Source organism: Acartia tonsa, chromosome 10 (genome assembly GCF_053477335.1).
Source record: "Acartia tonsa isolate MP-2025a chromosome 10, ASM5347733v1, whole genome shotgun sequence".
Classification (NCBI taxonomy): Eukaryota; Metazoa; Arthropoda; class Copepoda; order Calanoida; family Acartiidae; genus Acartia; species Acartia tonsa.
The window spans coordinates 26,840,523-26,866,461 of NC_137269.1; the positions used below are offsets into that span (position 1 = coordinate 26,840,523).

Consider the following 25,939-nt stretch of genomic DNA (forward strand, 5'->3'; position numbering starts at 1 on the left):
TAAAACTTTTAACACTTTTATTTGATTTACAAACAGATAGATAAACAACTTTTAATTTCATAATTAATATTTAACAACCACAAATGTTTACGAAACATTATAGTTACATACAGACATTTAGTTTTTATTTGGATGAAAAAGATTTTTTTTAATTAAGTACACAAATGGATTGCATGTGTAAGATGACGTGTTATATCTGAAAGAAAATTACTTTTTTTAAAGAGTTTTTATCCAAATTCTTCTATAAAAAATATTTTAATTTGAAAGAACAATGCATTTAATTAAAATTTTAAATAAAATATTCCAATGCGCTGCAATCTATTTATGTACCTTTATGTTTAAATCTTAGCTTTATTTGAAGTGTTATTTAGATTATATATATTTTTTTACTCCTGCATTCTCATTTTTTGTTTCTTAACAAACTCTTGTGCGATTCTATCTCCTTTTCTGCCTTCTAGTGTCCCAAGGATAGGGTGATCTAAAAAATATTATATTTTATGATTGAAGAAAAGCATTTGATACTATACTTGTAACTTTTTTCATATATGTTTAAAACAAATATTAAATGTCGTCTTAGTAGAAGTTTCCTAGAAAATTTGTAAACATATTTCAGCGCCAAACTTACCTTTATTTTTCTGGAACATGAGGGGAAGATGAATTGGTTTCAACCCATGGAAGTTTTCAACCGTAGAGGATCCTTGTTCAACACCCGGCACACAACTAAATAGACAATGACATAATTAGCTTTTTTCTATCATTAAATGGAAACCAGTGGTCATAGCGTGCCTGCTTGCTATCGTATCGTTTTCGAATCTGGTCCGAACCGCGTAATGGTACCTACTGCTGCGATGTCTTGCATATGACACTAATGCCTTGCCAACAAACATGTGCAGCAGCTCATTACCATTCGCAGTTAAGATTTCCAGTCAAAGGTCGTGCAATGTCTCTAGATGATAAATTAAAAGCGAAGAAGTAGCTCTCCCTAACAAGATAATTATTCGTTAATGGAAAAAAGATTACATTGATCAAAAGGGTTAAAGTTTTATTTGTTATCTAATGTGTTACAAAACTTGCTTAACACTGAACATACAAAATATATTTGTTTGCAGAAATATTTACATATTTGTTTATCTGCAAATTTAAAGTCTCAAGAGATTTTTTTCTTGGACCATGTATTGTGTAAAGTATGAATTTTTTAGTAAAATTTGCATTATGCAATAGTATGTAGGAACTCTCAATTTAGGGCTCGGCAGCCACGCGTCAGCCACTACTAAGCCTCAAATTTAAACCCGTTTGGAACAGAGAGATTGCCATATTTTGGTAGAAATTGAGCTTGCAGTTGATATTTAAAATTGTTAATTTGCTTGAGGCTTACAGGCAGCTGGCGAGCCCTGATTAAATTGTATGTATTATACTGGTAGTAACGGCAGTCGCAGCATAAACTGCAATCAACTTATGATTTTAAAGAAAATTTGCGTTATTTGATTAGATTTTTATGATATGACAACCATAGGTGCTCCCTCAAAGTATCCAGTTAAAACAGAATTCCATCCAATTTCTAAATATAATAAATTGAAAATAAGAAGGGGGCATACACAATCCCCCCCCCCCTTCCAAATGTGAAAGGTTTTTTTAAATAGAAAGGGTTGTTTCTGTGCTCGACTAGACATTTTGGGGGAAACCATTTAGTTTCACAATTTGATTTGAATTCCGGATGGTGTGCAAGTTGTGCTTGTTTTTGTGATAACTAAAATTTTAGAATTTAATACTGTTTTCAACGTCTTTTATGCAGTTTGGTCCAAGAATCGAACCAACAACCTTCCTAAAAAATCTATAAAATACTTTTAACCTGATAATATAAAATGAATATGAATATGATAAGAAAGTTAAATTTCTAACCTGAGAGCTATAAAAGCTTCACCACCAAAATCATCAGCAGTCAGAACATCCCAATCCATGAGGGTAAAGCTAATCATAGCCCCAGCTTCTCTACATTGTTCACGGCTTATATTACTAAAATAATAAGTTCTATGTCTTTGGTGGAACATTAGATTAGCATGGTAGATAGCTTGACGCAGAATTTACAATGTAAAAAATAATCCCATCCGATAGAGTAAAGTTAATTATGAAACTAGATTCTCTCAATGCTCAATGCTGTTACTACTGAAATAGCAAGAGTAAGCATCTATAGGTATAGCATTTCTTTAAGAAACTTTTTAACTGAACATAAGGTGTCATGTAGTTGATTATAATTGAGGGAGTACACTATCGTCTAATGACTTATTCCTTTAGATCTGTGATAGATATATAGTTTAGTTATCATTTTCGGTTTTTTTTTGGTTTAATTATGTGTGTAAACTCTGCGCTACAAATGGACTTTTTTTGTCATTGTTTACAAACAGTTTGCTGAATAATTAAGTTCATTCCAACATCTAAGAGAATTTGTTAAACAAGTTATGCTAAATAATCTAATTAAATGTATATTTGTATCAAATACAGAAATGGATATAGATTGAACATGGATATTACAGGGGTAAAATTATCGTCAATTTAGGTTGCTAATACCATGACCATCATCCAGTAGGAGGGGAGGGGAAGTGGTAAAGGTTATGTATTGGGGGGTATTGTTATTTCAGCTAGCTACGAGTTTCACTTTATTAGAGTACATGATAAGATGGTGTAAGATGCAAGTATTAATAAATCCATTAATACAGAGTGACTATATCTTATATCTTATATCTTATAAATGTGGTATTCGGCAACCGTGAGCCATGCCTATGGCACCCCTGACCGGGGTTCGGGGAAGGGCCACAGGCCCTCCCCCGAGTCCTGGGGAAGGGGTCTGCCGACCCCCTCCCTATGCCTTAAATTAATGATTGAATCTGACAAGCTTTATTATGGTTAAGCTGCATTGTTAATTCCCCCCACCCTTTCCAGGGATGGGGGATCATTATTGCCCAAACTGACTATTGTATATGTATTATAATGCTTTTATGTTATGATTATTTATTCCTATCTGTGTAATTATTGTTTGTTGTATATAGCTTTAGTACTCTTTAGACCTTCAATAAAGTGACAACTGAAATAGATGTTGATTATTATCTAGTGAATGCTAGAGAAGCGTAGCTTCTCTATAGTAAGGTGTCCACGTCTGTTCACACTGCCGTAATCTAATTGAACTCCGGTGTCTGCCATTTATCCTCGGCGGATACCACAACTTTTGGTGACAGCTGTGTGAGATTACGGCAAACCACAAGTGTAGAGCAGACGCGCAGCTGAGGCTAAGGTACTCCCAGCAGTGAAACTGGCAAAACTGACACAAGCAACCTGAATTACCCACCCTGGATAGCAAGGTCTAACTCTGCATCCGGCAGTTGTGGAAGTGAAACAGCGAAACTTGACGGAGAACCGCGAGAAGCGCCGACATCTAACGGAGAATTGGGCGCTCAAAAGGCTGAAACAGGCCTGCGGACTGGCTGAAACACGCCAAATAAGTGCAAACGGCTGAAACTAGGCCAACCTTACTGCAAGAGATAGCAGGATCCGAACCAGCGGCGCTAGCAGGACGGGACATTCCCTGCCGCCATCAGCCGGATTTGGATCAGCGGCGCTAGCAGGACGGGACATTCCCTGCCGCCGATAGGCTGAAACACGCCACATAGCTGCGAGCTGCGAGCCAACATACGAGTGTAGTGCACCAAAGCAGAGAAAACTACGTCAACTCCAAGTATCCTGAGAGGCTACAACGCAGCCACCCATCTAGAAAAGCAGATATTATATCACATTGTAGGGATTACCACCCTAGTGTGATGGTTAAACAATAGATTTATGAGCAAAGATTGGCAAACAATTTGTTGTGTATTGTGATAAAACTAAAAATAGAACAGGCTTGGATTTGTTGTGTATTGTGATAACAACTAAAAATAGAACGGGTTTGGTAAACAAATCTGTTATGTATTGTGATAAGGACAAAAATAGAAGCTAGATGTAATATAACAATGCCCTGATAAACAATCTAACCACCCCAAGCCTACAGCACAACAAAAATACACCCCTTATTCCAGAGGAAAGGGAGGGGCCCACTCTCCATTTAAGGAAATACAATCAAGGTGACATAACAGATAAGCCTAGGATTAAGGAGAAAGGGCACCATTACCTCATCACACAGTTACCTCAAACCCACAGCACTCCCCCCTTCCTCACAGGGGGAACGGACGGATTTACCCCGTCCCCTCACGCGCTTCCCCCCTCCTACCCACACTTGACTAAGTCCGCCCACGGTGTGGAGCTAGTGACCGGGAACACAGAGCGCCATTTACGGGTCGCGCAACGGAGTGCGGAAATATCATAAAATTCAACGGACAAAGCGGACCAATGAGAGAGCGAGTTGAGGGATAAGTGCGCGTTTTACCTGTGTGCGCGGATTTGACGGTGCGTAAGCGCGTTGCAAGGACAGGAGATTTCACGCACACACACACACACCGGAGCGGAGCTACTCCATAGCATCTAACAGAGGTATTTTTAGAAAGATAAAGAATTACAAGCTTCTCCCTCCTATCTATAGTGTGATAAAGGAAAACCAAATCAGTTCCTGACAGCAGTTCAGACCCTCAACACCTATCTACCCCTACCAGCCTACTCTATAACCTCAGAATCCAACTAGTGATAAGTACAGCTAAGTTATATCTTTGTAACTAAACTACCAACCTAGTGATAAAACAGTGTTGGCTGTTAGGCTAGAAAGCCTCAAGTGACAAACCATTTATAATATTGCCTTATATCCTTGTGTCCCGCCGTTGAACCGTTGACCCGATGGAACAGCCGCAAGCGCCAGGAGGCGACCAAGCCCCAGGATGGCTCCAGGATGACCCTCAGCCGGCTCCAGCCGAGTACCGCAAGCTGATGCTGAGTAACCTGCCGGAGTATAGAGGACCGCCCAAGCAATCTTGGAGCTCCCACATCCGCAGACTCGAGATGTCATGGGCGGCTTACCGCGTGCCGCCCCATGACTCCCTCAACCGCCGCAACGCCCTTTTACTGTCACTGGTAGGGCAAGCGGCGGAAATGGCTTCTCATCTGTTTGGCGAGGCAGGCCAAGCCTTGACCTACGAACAGGTCAAGGCCGAGTGTGAAATGTTATTTCGTCCCGCCTTTGAATCCCAGACGCTTAAACAAGCGTTTAGGGATTACAGGCAACACTCGACAGAACCTATACAAGCATACATATCAACAAAGTGTGCCTTGTATAGGGACACCTACAGCCATGAGGATCTCGAGTTGTTAGTGGACGAATTAAATCGTGGCATTCGTAACGCTAATGTGAAACGTGAAATGATGAGTCATGAGATCACCAGTGTACCTGAGTACACACGGAGAGCCATGTTCACCGTCACAATGATTACCAAGCAGCTGAAGGAGGGTGTGTGCCTAGTGGACGCTACCGACGGGCTCACAGGATCAGCCAGCATCCAGTTGCCCCAATATGACGAGTCGGAGCCAATGGAGATTGGCGCCTTGGCTCCGGGTCTCCACCAGATGGGGAAGGTTGCTCCAGATGACAAGGTTCCAGGCCGCTGTTTCCGCTGCCAAGGGAAAGGCCACCGAGCTCGAGACTGCCCGACGCCTATGGAAGTCAGCCTAGAAGAGAGACGCACCCAGCCACGCTGTGACCGTTCTGCCAAGTGCGAGCGTTGCCACTATGCCGGCCACACGGCGGCCGAGTGCAGAGCTGACTGGGACCAGGTAGCCGGCCGCAGGCGCACCGCCGACAAGGGTGCTCCCCCAGGAAAGCCCAGCAGAGTGGCCCATATGGAAGGGAGCGCGCCCCCAGCACCACCGCAGCAAGCAGCCGCCCCTAACGCAGCGGGCCGAGCCGACGGGATGCCGCAGTTTGGGACCGTCCCAGCTAGGATCAACGTACTGGGCGGTGCGGCTGAACCCAACCGGGTTGGCCTGGGCTTCAGTCTCAACCACCTGGGGCCGGAGTTTGTGCAGCCCAACAACATCGCCGAGCCAGAAGTCCTGAGGCCCCAGCCTTTTAGCCTCAACATGATGGAGCCTGCTCGACCGAGCCTACCCAGCAAGAGTGGAGGGGCGCTACCCAGCGTCACTGAGGCGGTGTACGGGGAGGCCCTGGCGGCCGCTGAACGAGAGAGGCAGGAGGCGCTAGCCAGCGCATCAGAGTCGATGTATGGGGCGCCACCCAGCGCCGCCACCTGCGATGACTGGGGGGTGCTATCCAGCGCCTCCAACCTGGTGCCTGGGGCGACAACCCTCGCCGCCACCGAGATACCTGGATCCTGGAACGAGCCAGCCCCCAACCTGGTGCCTGGGGCGACAACCGTCGCCGCCACCGAGAGACCTGGATCCTGGAACGAGCCAGCAGTCCCAGAGGAAGGGGTGACACCCGTCACCCTCAGCCAGCCAGCGCCACCAGCCTGCAGGGAGAGCCCAACTACACGCCATCCAGCGCCCCCTGCCAGCCGAAGGAACCCAGCTGCCCAGCACTTCCAGTCGAGCCAGGATAAGTTAAATTTAACAAATGTGTTGTATCCAAGCCATTGTAAAACCCCAGCCTTGCCTGTGCCCCCTGCACCAGAGGCTGGGGAGATTGAAATTTGGGGATATAAGGACTTGCCTGTGCCACATGCACCTGAGTTCCTAGGGCAGGGGAGGGACGTGAGTCAGGGCGAGCCTGTGCCACACGCACTTCAGCCCCATGCCACTGGGCATGCCATGGACAAGGGAAGGGACCCCTTGGGGCTAGGGGAGCCGACACCCAGGCAAGCGCCAGTCGCCTGCCAGTCTGTCATTGGGGAGGGTATCGGGGTGCCCCGGTCACACCAAGATAACGCTCAATGGAAACTTGTATCTAGCCAGGAGCAGCCCAGCCGTGTCCAGCCCCGAGAAGCAGCCGTGACCCGAGCCGAAGATCCCCAGCCGCGTGCGCGAGGCAGATGGCTGTCTGGTAGCTTCTCACACTGGTGGATGGTCCTGTGGGGACTACTGCTGGCAGCCGTGTGGCCTACAACCAGCTACGTCCTGGTGGGATGGGACTGTGCCAACCCCACCCACGTCACAGCCTACAATAAAGAAAAGATGTGTAACACGGAACCGCTACACCAGGAGGTGCCCCTGGGCCATGAAGTACACGTCCTGCAGCAAGTCAAGATTAGGGAAACAACAGGATACAGTTGCCAGCTCACTGTGTCCCAGTGGACATTCAGGTGTGGGGTATGGGGTCACCTCAAGGTGACCTCAGTCCCCACCCTCATGAGGCCAACCAAGATAGATCCAGAAACGTGCCGAGACCTGGCCAGGAACCGAGTCTACACGCTGCCAGGCAAGACCCAGCCACTGACGTTCCAGCTGAACCATCCCCTGTTCTTCACCCTCGATATGGTGGGCGCCCTCGTCAACAGCCCCGAGGGGGTGGGTTGTGAAGGGGAGGACGTCCACTTTGAGGGCCAGCTGTACCGCAATGAATTAGTGCTCCAGGAGCGACGGCTGCTGGTCAAGGAAGAGACCTACGTAGTAGAGGATGGACGGGTGGAGTCCCAATCTGACCACCTGGCCTTAGAATGTCCCCATTCTGAGCTGTCTTGCATCACTGGGGAAGCAACCTACGTGTGGGACCACCTGGGAAGAGATTGCCCCTTGAGGCTGATCCGCAGCCTCCAGCCTAGCCTAGTGATGGATGCGTTCCTGGTTGACCATCAAGCCCAGTTTTTCATCAACATGACCAACCCCACCTCAATAGTGAACTGCGACTTTGAGGCCCATGCCACCAACCACCCAGCATTGTTCATGGCAGCTGACCCAGCCGCGGCAGCGCTGCCCAGAGTATCGGCCAGGGATGTTGATGTCCCCTTGCAGGCCCAGATACATGCAGGTTATATTGGATTTACTCTGGAGACACGCATGAAAAGCACAGCAGCAGAAGAAGTAGCGGCCAATTGCTGGAAGCTCCAGCAACTAGACCGGCCCACCCGGTGCGTGTCCAGGGGAGCACGTTCTCGGTGCTGAGGGGAGATGTCCTGCTCCAGCTGACCTGCCAACGCAACAAATATGTTGTCCGTGAACACAAGGAATGTTGGGACAAAGTACCAGTGGAGCCCACAGGATTTGTAGACGCCTTGACACGAGTGTATAGCGGCCACGCCACCAAGATTCCCTGCTCCTCCACATACCCCCTGACTGTGCACGCGGAGGAAGGCTGGATAGAGTTAACCCCCGCTCCTAAGAAGAGGCCACCCCCGCTGGATACGCCCAAGCAGCTGCTGACAGAACCCTTGGATGACTTCAGTTCAGGGGGCTTGTATTCGCAGGCTGAGTTGAACGACTGGCAGCAACTGCTGGCGTTCCCAGCGTATAAAAGCGCCATGCTGACCGGCCTGTCCTATGGCTCATGCGTTCAGCAAGGTAGCTGTTCGGCCACAGGGGACCATGGGATAGTGTCCTACAACATCGACCGACTGGCGGAGGAAGGAGAGGCCGCCCTGGATGTCTGGGCTGGATTCAGGCAAGCTATTCACGAGTGGGGAGATGGCGCAGCCATACTGTGCTTGCTGTTGTTAATCCTCAAACTGCTGGGGGACCTGACCATCATTTCCCTGGCAGCAGCACAAGGAGGTGTACGGGCAGCCATGAATGCGATGTCACAAGTGTTCCTGTACCATCCAACTTTGTACAGGAAGGCCTTGGCCAGAGCCCGGCTCACCCATGCCAAGTCCCGGGACTTTTCAGTAGACTGGGATGCCATTCCCATCGGCCGGGAAGCCACCGAGGAAATGGTGTCCATGCAATCAGCCGATAGCGGGCATGACCGCCCAGGCAGGCCAGGACCGCCCTCTGGACGACCCCGCGGACCCTCGGGAGGTCAGGCTGCCGCCCAGACGGTCAACTTGGCAGCCAGTGCCCCAGCCGCTGCCAACAACAACCAGAATGCCCCGCTGTTGACCGTCCCAGCAACAACTGTGCCACCCGCCAACCTGACACCTGCCGGCGCTGAACTACGTGTCCAACCAAAGCCAGCCTCTGCCTTCTATCCCACGTTGGGAGGCCATCAGCCCTGAGAAACACTCACCACTAGGATTCCATTGAATCATTATCATTTGTATATATATCTTAGCCCTAAGGAGCGGACCGAAGGCCTCAACCACTGTCGGAAGTCTGGTAGGGAAACCCTCTCCCAGCCTTCCGAGGGGAGAGTTGTGGTATTCGGCAACCGTGAGCCATGCCTATGGCACCCCTGACCGGGGTTCGGGGAAGGGCCACAGGCCCTCCCCCGAGTCCTGGGGAAGGGGTCTGCCGACCCCCTCCCTATGCCTTAAATTAATGATTGAATCTGACAAGCTTTATTATGGTTAAGCTGCATTGTTAATTCCCCCCACCCTTTCCAGGGATGGGGGATCATTATTGCCCAAACTGACTATTGTATATGTATTATAATGCTTTTATGTTATGATTATTTATTCCTATCTGTGTAATTATTGTTTGTTGTATATAGCTTTAGTACTCTTTAGACCTTCAATAAAGTGACAACTGAAATAGATGTTGATTATTATCTAGTGAATGCTAGAGAAGCGTAGCTTCTCTATAGTAAGGTGTCCACGTCTGTTCACACTGCCGTAATCTAATTGAACTTCGGTGTCTGCCATTTATCCTCGGCGGATACCACATAAACATACACAGAAATCTGGGAAAAACCAAATGAAAAACAGTTATCACAACAGATAAAAAGCAAATGTAGACTACATAGTACAGCCCCTAGATTATATACATTTAATTATCCTTGAATGTACTATAAATACTTACAATTCAAAAGTTTCATCAAAAGTTGGGTTAAGAGTAGCTCTCTGGACAGCTGTCTGTTGTTTGCTGGTCTTGGGGAAAACATTCTTAGGAATCAACTCAATAATCACAAACGGATCACTCAAACCTAAATTGTGAAAGATTATGTAGGTAGATTACAGGGAGGGAAAGGGACATTGGGCTGTTAATAAAACTAGTCCCCAACGTTTTATAACATTTCCTTATTCATTGTCTCAGAGAGAGATGACATTGGACTGTAAATTATACAGGTACCCAAAGTTTTATAAACGTTCTCTTATCCGTTGGCTTGAAAATTTTATCATTTTGATACAAAAAATAAATGTCAAAACTTTCCACCAATAATTTGAATCTACAAAAAGGTAATTTTGTTTATCAAGATTCCATTTATAGAAATAGAGATATGAAAATGGGTGTTAAATTATCATTATTTACTTCAAGTTTTTAATAATCGCTAGCTCAGCAAAAGTTTAATATATTTGGCATTGACGTAATTATAACGATTATAAAAGAAATCTGTTTAAAATTGCAAGGTTTTATTATTTAGAAATATAAATTTAAAGGTTTCTGATTATTAAATATCTGAAAATCTATGAATTTAAAATAATTAAAGGATTTCTTTTTCAATTAAAGTAAAAATAATTGGTGTAAGATTTCTTTTTTATTAAAAAGATTTTTTTTAAATTACATCTTTTTTAATCATTTTTATAATTCACGTAGTGATTTTACGTATTTTAGGAAGCCAAAAAAATTACCACTAAAAGAATCAACCAGTCTAAATACAAAAATTAAATCACATACGTCTTTTTGCTCAAATATTTAACAATACTGTGATCTGATTTTTATCGGATTGTCAAAATATTGGCGGATTCCGATTCATGAATAAAACTGGTATTATTTTTATGAATTTTCATTTAATATTCGTGGAAAATTGTCTGTTATACGATGCTATACATTATTTTTCAGCTTTCTAATAACCAGTTCTAATCCAGCAGATATTATTCGGTTTTGAAGCCATACTGGAAGGAAAATAATTAATTTCTCTCTGCTTTTATAAAGGTTATCGTTCTAGTTAATTAAAAAGTAAAAATGTATTACCATTTGGATCTAGAGGTATAACATCTCTGGCTGATATTATTTCTATTCCAAGATTGTCATGTCTAAATTTATAAAAAAAAATAATCAAAAGTTATGTACATGTCATTTTAATATATTTAGAATAAAGATACCAAGGCTGTGCCAATCATAGCTTATATGGACTCTGAAATAAAAAGGGGGAAGAAATTGGGTGAAAATAAACGTGGGTATTATAATAGGTGAATAATTGTCGTCAATTTTGGTTTTCTAACATTGAACTCATTTATTAGTCATTTTATTTACCACGGAGGAGATGAGGGGGTGGGGTAAAGACAGTAGATCGTTATTTGATCCAACTACAAGCTTCACTTTATTGTAGAGTACATGATATTTTGTGGTGTAAGATCCAAGTAGTAATATTTCCATTGGAAAGAAGGAGACAAAGGTTAGATAAAAAACAAAACAACTTCTCAAATTATTCTCTTTTTATGTACGTTTGCCAGGTACTGTTTCATTGATATGGTTTCCATAATCTTTAATACCAAAGAATATATCATTACTTAGATCTTACACCAGATATTTATGTTCTTTAATAAATTGAAACATTCGGCGGGCTAAAATTACTTTACCCCCATCCAACTCCTTTACCTCACCCACTTACCTCCTACTGGATGAACGAACCAATAATATCCACGTATTCTATATCCATTTTATTAACTGAAGTATACTCTGACCAGCAGGACACGAAATTTTATTACCTGAAGTATACTCTGACCAGCAGGACACGAAATTTTATTACCTGAAGTATACTCTGACCAGCAAGACACGAAATTTTATTACCTGAAGTATACTCTGACCAGCAGGAAACGAAATTTTATTACCTGAAGTATACTCTGACCAGCAGGACACCAAATTTTATTACCTGAAGTATACTCTGACCAGCAGGACACCAAATATCATTATCTGAAGTATACTCTGACCAGCAGGACACCAAATTTTATTACCTGAAGTATAATCTGACCAGCAGAACACCAAATTTTAATACCTGAAGTATACTCTGACCAGCAGGACACCAAATTTTATTACCTGAAGTATACTCTGACCAGCAGGACACCAAATTCCGCCACTCCCATGTTAAACTGATCTGTTAATCTTTCTTTGTAATACTCAGATATCAGTTGGTCTGTGCTCAACTAAAAATTAATATTTTCTTTGTTAATGACAATTGCAGCATAATATTTGTTATTTTGGTTTCTGTGATATTTATTTTTTTAAATTTAACTGAAAAGTAAATGGAAATCTATGTATTTTATAAATAAATAAACTTAAAACAATTAGAGTTATTTAAACTTATAAATATCTAAAAAGATGAATTTCCAAGAAATATGGAAGAAAAATAAGATATTTGAAGTTCCCTATCTCCCACTTGAAACCCCTTATAAGAAAAATACCTTGGCATAGCCAAAAACCAGATCCACATGTCTGTATGTTTGGCTGAATATATCTCTGGGCTCTAATCCACTGCCCTCACATAAGAAATACTCCCCCAAAATCTAAAAAAGATATATTTTTCCATTCTATATGGATGGATTATACCTACTAACTTTACGAACTAATTGAAACTCTCTTTTTATCCTGGTAACCTTTTAGGCTATAATTAATCTTCAACCAAAGTAAAAGCAGATGCATTTTATATTTAATATAGATTCACATAAAAAAATATTGACTACATAATAAAAAATTTAACCTAATATCTAATATTCACAAAAAATAATAATAAAATGTCTGAATAAAATTTCCTTTTCAAATATTAGGCTTTGAAGTTCATACAAAAACATTTAATGACTTTATGTGGATGTTATCCTCATCTATTAAAGACAATTAAATATTATCACAATAACATTGTAAAAAAAAACATTTACCTGGAGGCCATCGTGAAGTCTATCATAGAACAAAGGCATTCTTTCCTAAATCAATGTTTTTCAATCATAATCAAATAAAACTTTTAACAGGAGGAGGGGGGTCGAAAGGGTGATCAATAACATTTAAAAACAAATCAAAGGAACTCCGTGAAAAAGACATATTTATAAAAAAAAAAAACCGGCGATTTTTGAATGCTAGTATTGTAACTCATTTTGGTCGAATATTTCCAAGGGGGGGGGGGGTCCATAGGAAAATGGTAAATATTGTCCTCCATTTTATAAAATAGTACGATTCTTTTCTAAACTTTCTTTTGCTTTTATTGTAACTAAAATAAGGAAGTTGTAACTTTTAGGGTATCGTTAATTTCCTACTTTGAATGAAACATTTCAAATTATAAAAGCTAAATAAAAAAGTGCGAGCGAGTGGGAGGGGAGCGGATGTCAACCTCCCTTCAAAATTGAAAATTAAAGCCTACTCGCTATCTTTCCCCTTTTTTACCCCTTTCCACATCCCGAAGCAAAAAGTGCTTGTGCCACTTAGAGTTATGTCTAAAAGATGCTTGATGTAGTTTGAAATAAGCTTCCTACTTCATAAGCGGTCACAGAGTAATACAATTAAGCCAATAACAGCAGACAAACTTACCCCAGCTGATTTATCCGTGTGAATTTTAAGTTGATCCAGAATAGATCCCCAGAGGACCATCATTACACGCCGGAAATTACCTGCCAACAGCTTTTGATTCAATCTAAACATAAAAATATTGAGAAAAAAAAATAATAAGCTTCTAGAAGTTTAAAAAAAAATGAAATTTTCTAGATGTTTTAGTTACAATGTAGAATAAATATACAGAATAAAGTTTCTTCTTCTTTATTTATTATGATAAAAATCCTAAGAATAAAAAAGAACTGAAGTGAATTGAGAAAAGTATATTTTAACAGTACGTAGTTACTCTAAACCTGTGATAAGTCCGAAAAATTGGCGTTAGGCAGGCAAATGGGCCGAGCGCTGCGGCTAGGCAGGCTAGGGAGCCAAGCGCTGCGGCCAGAGTTCATAGTTCTGTTGGAGGGGGGGGGGGGGGGAGGATACTCAAATTTCAAAATTAAAAAAAAATTCGGCTCAATATCAGCTGAGTATCCACAAATTCCCCAATAGTAGCTAAGTATCCACGCATATTTCCCAAGAGTAGTTAAATATACACACTTTTCCCCTATGGTAGTTGAATATCCACAATAGTTTCCTATTGGTATTTTCATTATATCCTTTCATAATGCTGATTCCCATGACAATAAAGCACATTAATGCATGCAATTCACACCTATCATTTAACTTTATTACAGATTTAGGAACCAAATATTGAAAAAAGCGAAGCTCTGAAATGAAAGGGCAAACCAACATTAACAGGATAATAATTTCTTTTGACCAAAAATCCCTAAAGCCACGATTTTATAGAGTTGATATAATTTCCTAGAAATGTAGAAAAACTTTGTTTTCAATTATTACATTTTATGAAAACAATTGTTAAAAAAGGTTAAAAAGCAACATGTTTAAAATTGACCTACGGACTTCCTAAATCGTACCTTTTGTATTAAATCGATAGGACAATTCTAACATGTATAGATTAACAAAAAAGCTAATCAAAATAATTGTTTAAAAACTTTTTTCCCTCAATGGTAGTTGAATATCCACACATTTTCCCAATGGTAGCTGAGTATCCAAAAATGACCCCAATAGTAGCTGAATATCCAGGTGGATATTCAGCTGGTATTGAGCCAAAAATTCTAAAAGGGAATTACCGAAAAATTTCTTTAACAAAAATCAGTTTTGCAAAAATGACTATAGGGATTTTTTATGGTATAAGGGCTCTAAAAGATGTTCCTATGTTCAGTGCACGCCTTTTATTCTTCTTTAATGTAATTAATAGATTTTTTTTATAGATTTTTAATTGATTTTTGTCAATTATTCGTTAATTAAGAGCTTTGTTAATATATGACTTAAAAGATATAACAACATACTAATATGGCAAAAGAATTTTAAACTTTTCCTTTATTACAGTTTACTGCAATAATAATATTCTATGCTTGCAGTAGCTGAGATACTTAAGGATAAAATTATTCTTGTTATTTTTGTAAAGAATTTAATAAAATAATATCTTACTTGTCAAGATGTTTGGTAAGAAAATCCAGGAGGGGATTGATAGCCTCTTCAATAGGCAGGGTATCAGGGGACCATGCCAGGTGGAATACATGCCTCTGCAGTCCAGATTCAAGCTAGAAATAAATATTTGATATAAAAAATAAGTCTAAATCAAAATAACTAATCAAAAAAGGGGGAGTTGGCAATATGATCTAATTGGTATCTTTAAGGTATAAGACACAAGTTATTAGAGAATGTGTTTAAAAAACTTTGGGGACCAAGAGACATATCTTTCATTATTAGGGGCCAATATATTTAGTTCACTGACGAATTTTTCTTCCTCTCTGATTTATTCATATATACATTTTTATACTAGTAGATAGGCTCTTTTAAAAATTAGCATGCATTTATTTATAATTATGATAAATACATCACGGTTGGACCCTCAGATGTCAAAACTTTATTTTAGTGTTTGGCCAAAATGACTTTGCAATTGTATCTGTAAGTACGTCTAATAACACCCTTTGCTATTTTTAAAATCCTAGAAAATTTTTTTTGCAAGAAAATTGCATAAATTCGCAACCTTTTTTAGAACCACTACATAACTCGAGTTTTAAAACTTTTTATATAAAATCCTTTTTACAAAAAATATCAATAATTACTTAAAATTAAACCTGAAAGAAAAAAAATCTCATTACACGTGTTAATTTGCATGTTTTAGGTCTTTTTTGAGGAAAGTATAACTTCCACATTTTTGACAATAATTATATTTTTTTAACATTTCAAAGTAAAATATAATAAAACTTAAACGATTTTTCTTGAATTATCAGTTGAAAATTTCATCAAACATGCAATTTAAGTGATGAAAATTTAATAAAATCATTTTTTGAATGTTTAGAATTACCAATTTTCTACATTTAAAACAAAATGTTAACAAAATTTAAAAACATTTTAACATATAACTTCAAAAATCAATAACATTTTATAAAAAGATGTTTCAAAAAATAAATCATTAAAAGGTATTAAAATGCATTTCAAATTACTTAAAATTAAAACGAGAACATCTTTTTACACTGTATTCTGTGTGATAGAGTTTAAATGACATGATTAGTGAATGAAATATTTCCTAAACTCATTAAGCCTTTTTGTGACTATATTAAAAATAATTTATTTTCTTTTATATTGTTTTTTTATTCAAATATTTGACAAAATTTTCCCTACGTCAATAAAATAAAGTCAGTTTTTTACTGTTTCCAGGTTTTTCTTTATAATTATAACAATTAAATATAATATAAATCTTCATTATCTTTTATTTGAATTATCATACACATTAAAATGTAAAGTATAAGCTAGAATAGCACTTTTTTTAACGAATATTTTAATGACATTATATCAAAATAATTCCTCTTAAATATCACACAACATATGATTGGGAAGTATAGCCATTTCTTGGAGGTATAATATTTACAAAAATACCATTAATTCTGTTTTTATCAAAAGTTAAAAAAATTTAACAATTCTAAAACAATGGTTGGCTGTCTAGTAAGTGCAGTCAATAATTTTTTTTGGGTGGAAAATGGTTGCAGCTACTTTAAAAAAGGTAGTTAAATAATAATTAGTTTATGAAAAAGTAATTTTATGGTAAAAGGTCCATCTAAATCACATTTGTTACTTGTTTGTAGTTCAAAAATTTTCTTAGAGTGACATTTTCATTTCGAAGACGACATTATTATATTTATAATATACGCAGCATTTATAACAACTTTAAAATCATCGTTACGTGACAACCAGTGGACGGATTTTAGATTGGTCAACGGATTTGAATTTATTACGACCAGGACTATTTTTTTGCCACCTTGGCCGACTAAATCGGCCAAGGAATAACCGGCTACGGTATTTTTAAACTTTACTTCTATTTTATGCAATTATTATCATGTCTACAACTTTAAAATCACCGTTACGCGACAACCAGTGGACGGATTTTAGATTGGTCAACGGATTTGAATTTATTACGACCAGGACTATTGTTTTGCCACCTTGGCCGACTAAATCGGCCTAGGAATAACCGGCTACGGTATTTTTAAATTTTACTTCTATTTTATGCAATTATTATCATGACTACAACTTTAAAATCACCGTTACGCGACAACCAGTGGACGGATTTTAGATTGGTCAACGGATTTGAATTTATTACGACCAGGACTATTTTTTTGCCACCTTGGCCGACTAAATCGGCCAAGGAATAACCGGCTACGGTATTTTTAAATTTTACTTCTATTTTATGCAATTATTATCATGTCTACAACTTTAAAAACATCGTTACGCGACAACCAGTGGACGGATTTTAGATTGGTCAACGGATTTGAATTTATTACGACCAGGACTATTTTTTTGCCACCTTAGACGACTAAATCGGCTGAGGAATAGCCGAATACAATATTTTTAAACTTAACATGAAGAAAATTTGGGCCGATTATGTTCATCGGCAGAATCCGGCCGAAGTCGGCCGATTTCCGGCCGGCCGATAACGAAAACAGCGTGCTAATACTGTTCCAATTTGGTTACACTTTTAAGGGAAGGTTTATAAATGTCTTAGGGTTGGTTTTAGGCTTTGTTCCTGACCTCCATCAGACTCCCCAATAGGATAAGGATCAAACAACTAATATTCTAATATTATAGCTTCTAAAATCCTTATTTCTGAACCGATTTTTAAAAAATAAAGGTCTAGCAGCACAGTTATGGGACCTGGAAAACGATTAAAGCAATCGTTATATGCGTGGATTGAATCATAACAAAGATATTAAAAACCGCATGAAGATTTAGGGTTAGCAGAGTTATAAAATTAAAAAAAAAATTTAGCTCAAAGATATAAACTTTTCAGATAATTGGCAATTAAAATCCTTATTTGTATCATAAAAGGTAATAGCTGCACAATCATTCCAAATGTTATAGCCATTTTAGAGAATATTGACTGCACTTACTGTCTAGATATTGAGTACACTAAGACTACGGCTCTGTTCTATTGAAATAACGTTGCAAAAAGAGGGGTTCTGAAAGTAATCTACCTAATTATTTTTAAAGAACCAACAAGTACTGTCAGTATCTTTTTTCTTGTAATCTAGCAGACAATCAAATCATAACACAATTTTCATGATAAAATATTCAGGTTTCTACTTCACATTTTAAAAAATATACTGATCAATAAAATGTTCAAAATTTTACTTTGTACTAATTGAAAAAATATGTTGTAATTCTTATTTTAAAGTTACATTTTTATCCCTGACAAAATCATAGACGACTTTTAAAGGCATCTTATCTAAACTTTTTGAAGAAAAACTTAAAAACGTTAATTAAGTATTAAAACTATTTTCTTCGATTTTTCTGAAGTTATTATCGCATTCTATGGGTTTTTTATTATCATTTACTTATATCGAAAGTGCCAAACATTGTACCCTAACTTATTCATTTAATAAAAAACCAAGCGTGACATATATCTGTAAACCCTGAATGATAATTTTTTAGTTTTTAAATACAATTAATTTGTAACTTTATATTGTAAAAAAAATAAAATAAATTATATTTTTTTGTGTGCAAATTTTGTTCAATTTTCTGTTTAATTATTCAAGAATCTAATTTCACTAAGTAAATTACATAAAACCTAATTACTCTGTTTTATTTTAATAATCAATTTGGCAGATTAAATTAAGGTATTTATTCACCTAATTGTTTTTATTCTCGATAAATCTATTTATTTAATGAAAAGACCAGTAAAATAATATGCATTAAATAAAGTCACCTACATGTTATTTTTTTAAATTATAGTTTTTTTATACTTAGCCTATAAACATTAAGATATGGTCTTTTGGACGGACGGACGTAAGAACATTCCTTATATATGAAGTAGCTGTTCTACAGAACATTACATAAATGTATATACATTTTAATTTACAAAATAAATTGGCACAATAAATATAACTTATGTAGAATTAGAATAAATCTTACTAACTGGGATTCTTCTAAATTGGACAATGGATTAAGTTGAACAGAAGTAAAAGAATTAATCTTAAAATTAAACATTCTCAATTTAACTGAGGAAATGAATTAATTTTACACAGTAACCAAATAAGCTATACGGTTTACCTAAATAAAATTAGATAGAACACTTTAAATTTTGTTTTAGATATTAATATTAGGGGCAGATAGGACCCTGCCAATTTATTCCAAGGTTTACTTGCAGAGGTAAAAAGGATCATGTAATTTTATGCCAAGGTTTACTTGCAGAGATAAAAAGGATCATGTAAATTTATGCCAAGGTTTACCTGCAGATTTATAAGGATAGGATCCTTTAAATTTATTCCAAGGTTTACCTGCAGAAGAAAAAAGGATCATGTAAATTTATGCCAAGGTTTACCTGCAGATGTATAAGGATAGGATCCTTTAAATTTATTCCAAGGTTTTCCTGCAAAGGTATCTTCCCTGGTATTTTAGAAAATTAATTCTGAAGCTTCTCCACACTAAAATAAGACATTAGCCATACGAATTCCATATGTCCAGATGTTTCTACAGTCTGGAAAAGGTTCAGAAATTAGTATAAGTTTAAGTAAATTTGTCGTATCATGAAAATTTATATTCCCCAAGTTATAATTAGCCATATCTGGCGAAGATACGATTTTGCCATATCTAAATTGGATGAAGATTAGGTTACAAATTTTAAAATAATAATTAATCTAAGTAACATTGTCATTACCCAGAACAGGGTTAAATATAACCTTTTTAGTAATTAAAAAATGAGATTTGTTAAAGATAAATTTCTAATAGCTTTATCACTTCAAATTAAAATATATTTTTAAAATCTTTTAATTTATCCCTTAAAAAGAGGCAGTATAAAAAAGAGGTTGACAGTAAAATGGGTAAAGGAAAATAGCAATGTATATGAAAAAAGGGAAGGGTAAAAAAATAGGGTAGCTATGAGAAGGGAAACATTAATGTGGGGAAGAAGTCAAAATAGACAGAAAAGAGAAGGTAAAACGGAAAATACTGTGGTTGCGGCGTCCCTAGCACTGAGGGGTTTTGCTTCTGTGGGATGGCCCCCATCCCAAAATTATTTTTATTCAAAAAGTACTCCCATATTTAATGACGTCGACTAATATAAAGCTTCCTTGACAAACATTATAGATAATACATATACACCAAAAACCTATATAATATTTGGTTAAACAAAAAATATATTTCTAACTATAATAAATAACACAACATAATAGACTCTAGATTTTAAACTTTATTTTTTTTAAATTGCACATTTAAAAATTACATATTAATCAATTTTAATATCTTTTGTTTCACAAAATTAATTTGTATTCTTATTCACTTTTATAGTTATGTCTTTGGGTTGGTATAGCTACATCTTTAATCACATTGCTGCGGCTGTTTGTGGTTTGATATAGTTAAGAATAATTTGTATACTTTTTTTCACTTTTATAGTTATATCTTTGATTTGGTATAGCTACGTATTTTATCACATTGCTGCGGCTGTTTCTGGTTTGTAAATAAAATTAATTGGTATTCTTTTTCACTTTGATAGTTATGTCTTTGGCTTAATAGCCAAGTCTTTAATCACATTGCTTTAGCTGTTTCTTTTTTCTAGTTGAAAGTGGGTTAGACAGGGTGTTGCTGATTCCTACTGATTCCTTTCTTGAATCTGCGGGGTTTGTTCCAACTGCAACTTTTTCTTGATGTCTATGTGTGTTTGTGGATTTTGTTTTGCAGCTTCATTCGAAATCTGTAAAAAAAATATGGATTTAATATTGAATTTATTAACAACTTATGTAATACAAGCGGCTGCGCTACTAGAATATAGGAGCTTTGAATACGAGGGTAAAGAAAGTGAGAAAATAGCATAAAAAACAAACTTAGTTATAAAATTAAGTAGCTAAAACCACCCAGGGACCTATGAAAAGCTTTCATATAATGGAGAACTATATCAATTCAGTAGTTAACAAAATCTTAAGCTACAGACAAAAAAATCTTATTACTTTAAAAATAGGATAGTTTTTTTTTACTTGTAGATAAAGATCTAGGACATTGGAAGTCCAAATTAATTGTACTTTTCAGGGAGGCTTTACAAATCTCTTTTGTGTGGTTTTAGGCTATTTTCCTGACCCCTTCACATTTCCCTAAAATCTAGGGGCAAAGCAACTAGTAATAACAATTTTAATAGAATTGACTTCAGTTATGTTAATAATATTTCTTAAACAGAACAATCTAAAATGAACATAATACAAATTAAAGTAAATAAATAAATGCCTTTATCATAAACCAATAATTAAGTATAGAAATACCTGATATCATGAAGACATTGTATATTTACAACTACTTCGTCTGTTCGCCATGAGATAATTTCCCGACTGAATGTTTAGGGTTATATCAGGGTTACCAATTTTTGATAATTCCAAAATTATGCAAAATATTTTAATAACAAATTTCTGCATATTTTTAGTTTTTAACTGGCGTCATTTTCGTTAAAAGCTTTTAATCAAATTAGAATGCAAAAATTTTACATTGATTATTGTTTATGATATGGTAACCATGAAAGTTTTTATGACTTTTTACAAAGCGGTCAAATTAATGGGGTTGGGGACTCTAAAGTGGGAGTGAGGGATTGATAACATATGCATTGTATATTCTCTAAAGAAAGTGTTGATTCATTTTAGCACAGGTCAATTAGAAAATTTGATAAAATATTTTTTATAGTCGAAAAAATTTAATTTTTAAATATTTGGCTCTTTAATACATAACTTTTATTTACTTAATTCTTCCATATACTTTTAAAATTAGTTATACATATTTTGTGTTCTTAAAATTTTTGGTGTAAGAATAATTTAGAGACATACAAATCCCAGATAACATCTTTGAATTAATGTGTGACGTTTTTGGCAAAACAAATGAAGAACTATAAAATTGAAAAATGCTAAAGATACACAAATTGTTTTTTTTATAGGCATAAAATCTATATTATTAGCTATTTTGTATGAATGTATAATACCCTCGCTAAGTTTCAAATTACTAATGTGTTCCCTACCAAGAAAGGTCATATAACTTACATTATCTCTACTCCCCCTTTTATGCTTGAAATAATAAATTTCCCCTGTACAGAATATGAATTTAGCCAAATGTTAGACACATCTTTTATTGATGAAAAAATAAGTTTGATTCCTGGTTTAATTAAATAATTCTACAAAAAATTAGGGTATTAAATAAAATGCTGATTGGTTCACAAACAAAGTTACCAAAGAAAAATCTTGGAATATTTAGAACACACAAAGATATTAAAGAAAATAATATTTTAGTTTATCTATAATGAGGATAATTATCCTCAGCTTAGCCATGTTAATTTAGTGTTGTTAGACGTGAATGACCAGGGTTACACAGGACCCTGTATATCTATTTTCAGAAGACTATCCTGTAGAGGCAACTTAGACAGGACCCTGTATTATACTCAAATGCAAGTATAGGGGTCTTGGAACAATCCATATTTATTTTATTTTCAATATTACCTGTAGAGGAATCTTAGATAGGACCCTGTATATGCTGGCATCAATATACTCCAAGGTTTAACAAATATTACCTGTAGAGGAATCTTAGATAGGACCCTGTATATGCTGGCATCAATATACTCCAAGGTCTGACAAAGTATTTCTGAGGATTCATTCACTTCATATCTCTCCTGGGAATCCTACAGGAAACAAAACAATCTCATCAATGATCAGTGGAAATGAGTTGTACCAAAATAATTTAGCCAGAAAAAATTGGATATTACAAATAACCAAAAGTGAACATATCTTTTACTTAAAGCAACAACTTTTCTTTTTTAAGGTTTAATTTTAAAAAAACAATAAAATAACAGTTTTTCTTTTACAACTTTTAAAAAGAACAAAAATCTTTTGTTTTCTTATTAAAACTTGAAATGTAACTTCAAAGATAGAATTATATGTAAGTGGTCCTTAAATCTTTAATATGTTTTATTTAATAATATCAAGTTTACATTTTTCTATGTTATTATAATGGATATATTATTACTTGGATCTTACACCTGAATCTAGGTACTCTAATAAAATGAAACTTGAAGCGGGCTAAAATAACAATTCTCCATCCACTCCCATTCTACTGGATGAACGAGCTGACCAATGAACGAGTTACGTGTTATCAAGCTAAATTGACGACAATTTTTACCCTGTCATAATATCCACGTATATTATACATCCACTGTATTATATTTTTCTTTTCTTTTCGTAGAAAATGTAAATTTATTGTTATTTTAAACACTTTGTTATTATTAAAGCATTTACCAATTATATTTCCAAAATATTATTCAATTCCTATTTTACTTTTCCAATAGAAAGATAGATGTTTAAGATTAATGTTTCAAATTTCAATCTTCTACTTATTTCCGCCGAAGTTGAATTGGAGAAGAAAAGAATTTCCTTTATCTATCATGAAATATGTGTAAAATATTGTATAGAAATAAATCTGATTATGTAAAAATGTTATATACCAAGTAAAAGATGTATACCTATACTTTTCCTCATATGTCTGACCGATCTTGAACAATTTTCAGAACAGCTTTATATTTGCCAAAAAGCAGGGGAGAGTTGAAAATCCGCATAAGAAAAAGGGACACGGGAAAAATATTAAGCTATAACGAAAACAATTTTGTTATCATTGGTTTTAAACTTTTCAAAACGGCAATAACTGTATGAAAATTACTCGTTCTTAGCCTTAACCAACAAATCAACCAGCATAGGAAACATATATATTAGCTTTGCTACTTGGGAAATAAAATTAAACTTACATTAGCTGCAGTGTATAGGCAAAGCTCGGTTCCAATTGGCTCAAAATGTTTGTAAACATGCTCCAAATTATTGATCGTCGTGCACATCTAAAATAACAATATAAAAAAACTTATAAAATTATTCTCAAAGAAGATTCTAACACGTTACTCAGACAATTTTTACTTGAATATGATTTATTTTAGCTGTTTTCGAGGTCTTCAGTGACGCCGCATAAACATAATGATGCAAATAAAATTGTCAAGAAATTAATATAGCCGCTCAAATGCGCAATCATCTAAAAACCAAAGAATTTCTTGTTTTTTTGTAAATACATTTTAAGATGCTACCCATATAAAAATGATTATCTAAGGACCCCTATAGTGTGTAATTAACGAGTATAATGACCTCTGCTTAGCTTAGAGTTAACATCTATAGAGCAATCATACAGCAATAGATTTACATTATATCATTATTAAGTGAAATTTATTTCTTTTGGCTTTTTTTCTCCTCTATTTTAGCATTTTACCCTCCTCTGGTTACAATAAGTATAAATAGAGGCTACGCCCCTAGAGGCCTCTAGGGGCACTTCAAGAGGGGGTAGTTAAATCCCAAAACCCATTTTTTAGGGAGGGTAATTTTTTTCTTAGGGCGATTTCTCTTGGAGGGTTATGGTATCATCCCTTCAAATAGTTATAATCCTTCCCGGGACCTATGAGAAGCTACCCTGTTAAGGAGAACCCGATCGGTTGAGCGGTAAGCGAGATCCTTCCAAACAGACAAACACCCTTTCACTTAATTATAAGGATTATATGCCAGTGTAGGATCAATAAGCAAGTCTTATATATAGGGTAGCTTTGCTACTTTGATACAAAATACAAACGATAATGTGCAATAGTAGCGATGCTGTTTGAAATCACATGCTAAACCTGAATTGAGAGGGAAAGGTGTAGGTATGAGATAGAAAAAATATGGGAGGGAAAGTGAACTTGATGCATAAGTTATGAAGATAGAGAAAACAAAATGTAGATAAGCATTACAGCAGGACAGACAAACCAGATGCACAGGAACGATAGGACAAACGGACAATCTATAATACAAAGTAGAACGATGTCTGTCTGTCCGTCTGACCGTCTGTCCGTCCGTCTGTCTGTCTGTCCCTTAAGATCTCGGTAACCACTGAACCGATCGGATTCTACTCTTCAGGGTATCTACCTATTGGTCCTGTGGTGGTTTTAAGCTATTTTCTCGGGGGGTGGGACACCCCCAACCCCCCCAAAAACCAAAAAATCCCCCCCCATTTTTTTTTTTTTTTTTTTTTTTTTTTTTTGAAGGAGTTTCCATGGTCCTTTATGGTCTCTCGCAATAATTTTTTTTTATCACCTCTTGGGCAAAGCCCCTAGAGTCTAGGGGCGAAGCCGCTAGTAACACTTATATAGTGTCAGAACTAAATAATAAGAATTTAAATGTATAAGAGTCGAAGCAAAATTGTAAGTAAATTTGTTGAAAAACTGCCTAATACAGGATAATGTATATGGACATACTTATACTTTTAGGACTTGATTATAGAGTTGCTTCGCTTATAACATTATACATAAAAATTAGTTGTTAAAAAAATTAAAAAATCAACATGTTTAAAATGGACGTACGGACATTCTTGTAATGATTATAGAGTTGCTACGCTTTTTAAATCGTACCTAACTCCTATAGGAATCATCATGCAAAGTTTGAAATCGATAGGACAATTCTAACATGCCTAAATTAACGAAAAGAGCTATCCATTACGTACGGACTGAGCCTAATTATAGAAAAGCTTCGCTTTTAAAAATGGTAATGTTAACTCTAATTTATGTTGAATGGTTTTGGACAGACATGGTAATCCCGGGCGTATAATCCAAAGGATTAATTAAGGATTAGGTATATCCGACATTTATTATCATTTACGTTCACTTTTTCATTCATCCGCGACCCTCAAGATTCATGTATTCTGTACATACAAATTAAAAGGATAATAAAAATTTGTTTACATATTTAAAGCTATTATCAAATTGCCAGAAAAAAAATATCGAAATTAGACATGAAACATTCTTTATACTCGAGTATGTAGTAGGATGTCTGTCTTTCTATAAAAAGACGACTATTTTTTGTGT

At 36.6% G+C, this 25,939-nt stretch overlaps 1 protein-coding gene across 1 annotated transcript in view; it reads right to left on the minus strand.

Moving 5' to 3' along the window:
• The window catches only part of unc-13-4A (BAI1 associated protein 3), a 253,039-nt gene continuing 227,100 nt past the window's right edge, over positions 1 to 25,939 (minus strand). Inside the window, exons 45-56 of the mRNA XM_080174126.1 lie at positions 23,813 to 23,899; positions 22,589 to 22,696; positions 14,986 to 15,098; positions 13,474 to 13,576; positions 12,831 to 12,875; positions 12,360 to 12,461; positions 11,995 to 12,101; positions 10,930 to 10,991; positions 9,817 to 9,940; positions 1,900 to 2,013; positions 626 to 720; positions 1 to 478 (exon numbers count right to left, since the gene is read on the minus strand). Of these exons, the coding sequence (XP_080030252.1) occupies positions 387 to 478; positions 626 to 720; positions 1,900 to 2,013; positions 9,817 to 9,940; positions 10,930 to 10,991; positions 11,995 to 12,101; positions 12,360 to 12,461; positions 12,831 to 12,875; positions 13,474 to 13,576; positions 14,986 to 15,098; positions 22,589 to 22,696; positions 23,813 to 23,899 (1,152 nt within the window). The 3' untranslated portion in view covers positions 1 to 386. The remainder of the gene's footprint in view (positions 479 to 625; positions 721 to 1,899; positions 2,014 to 9,816; positions 9,941 to 10,929; positions 10,992 to 11,994; positions 12,102 to 12,359; positions 12,462 to 12,830; positions 12,876 to 13,473; positions 13,577 to 14,985; positions 15,099 to 22,588; positions 22,697 to 23,812; positions 23,900 to 25,939) is intronic.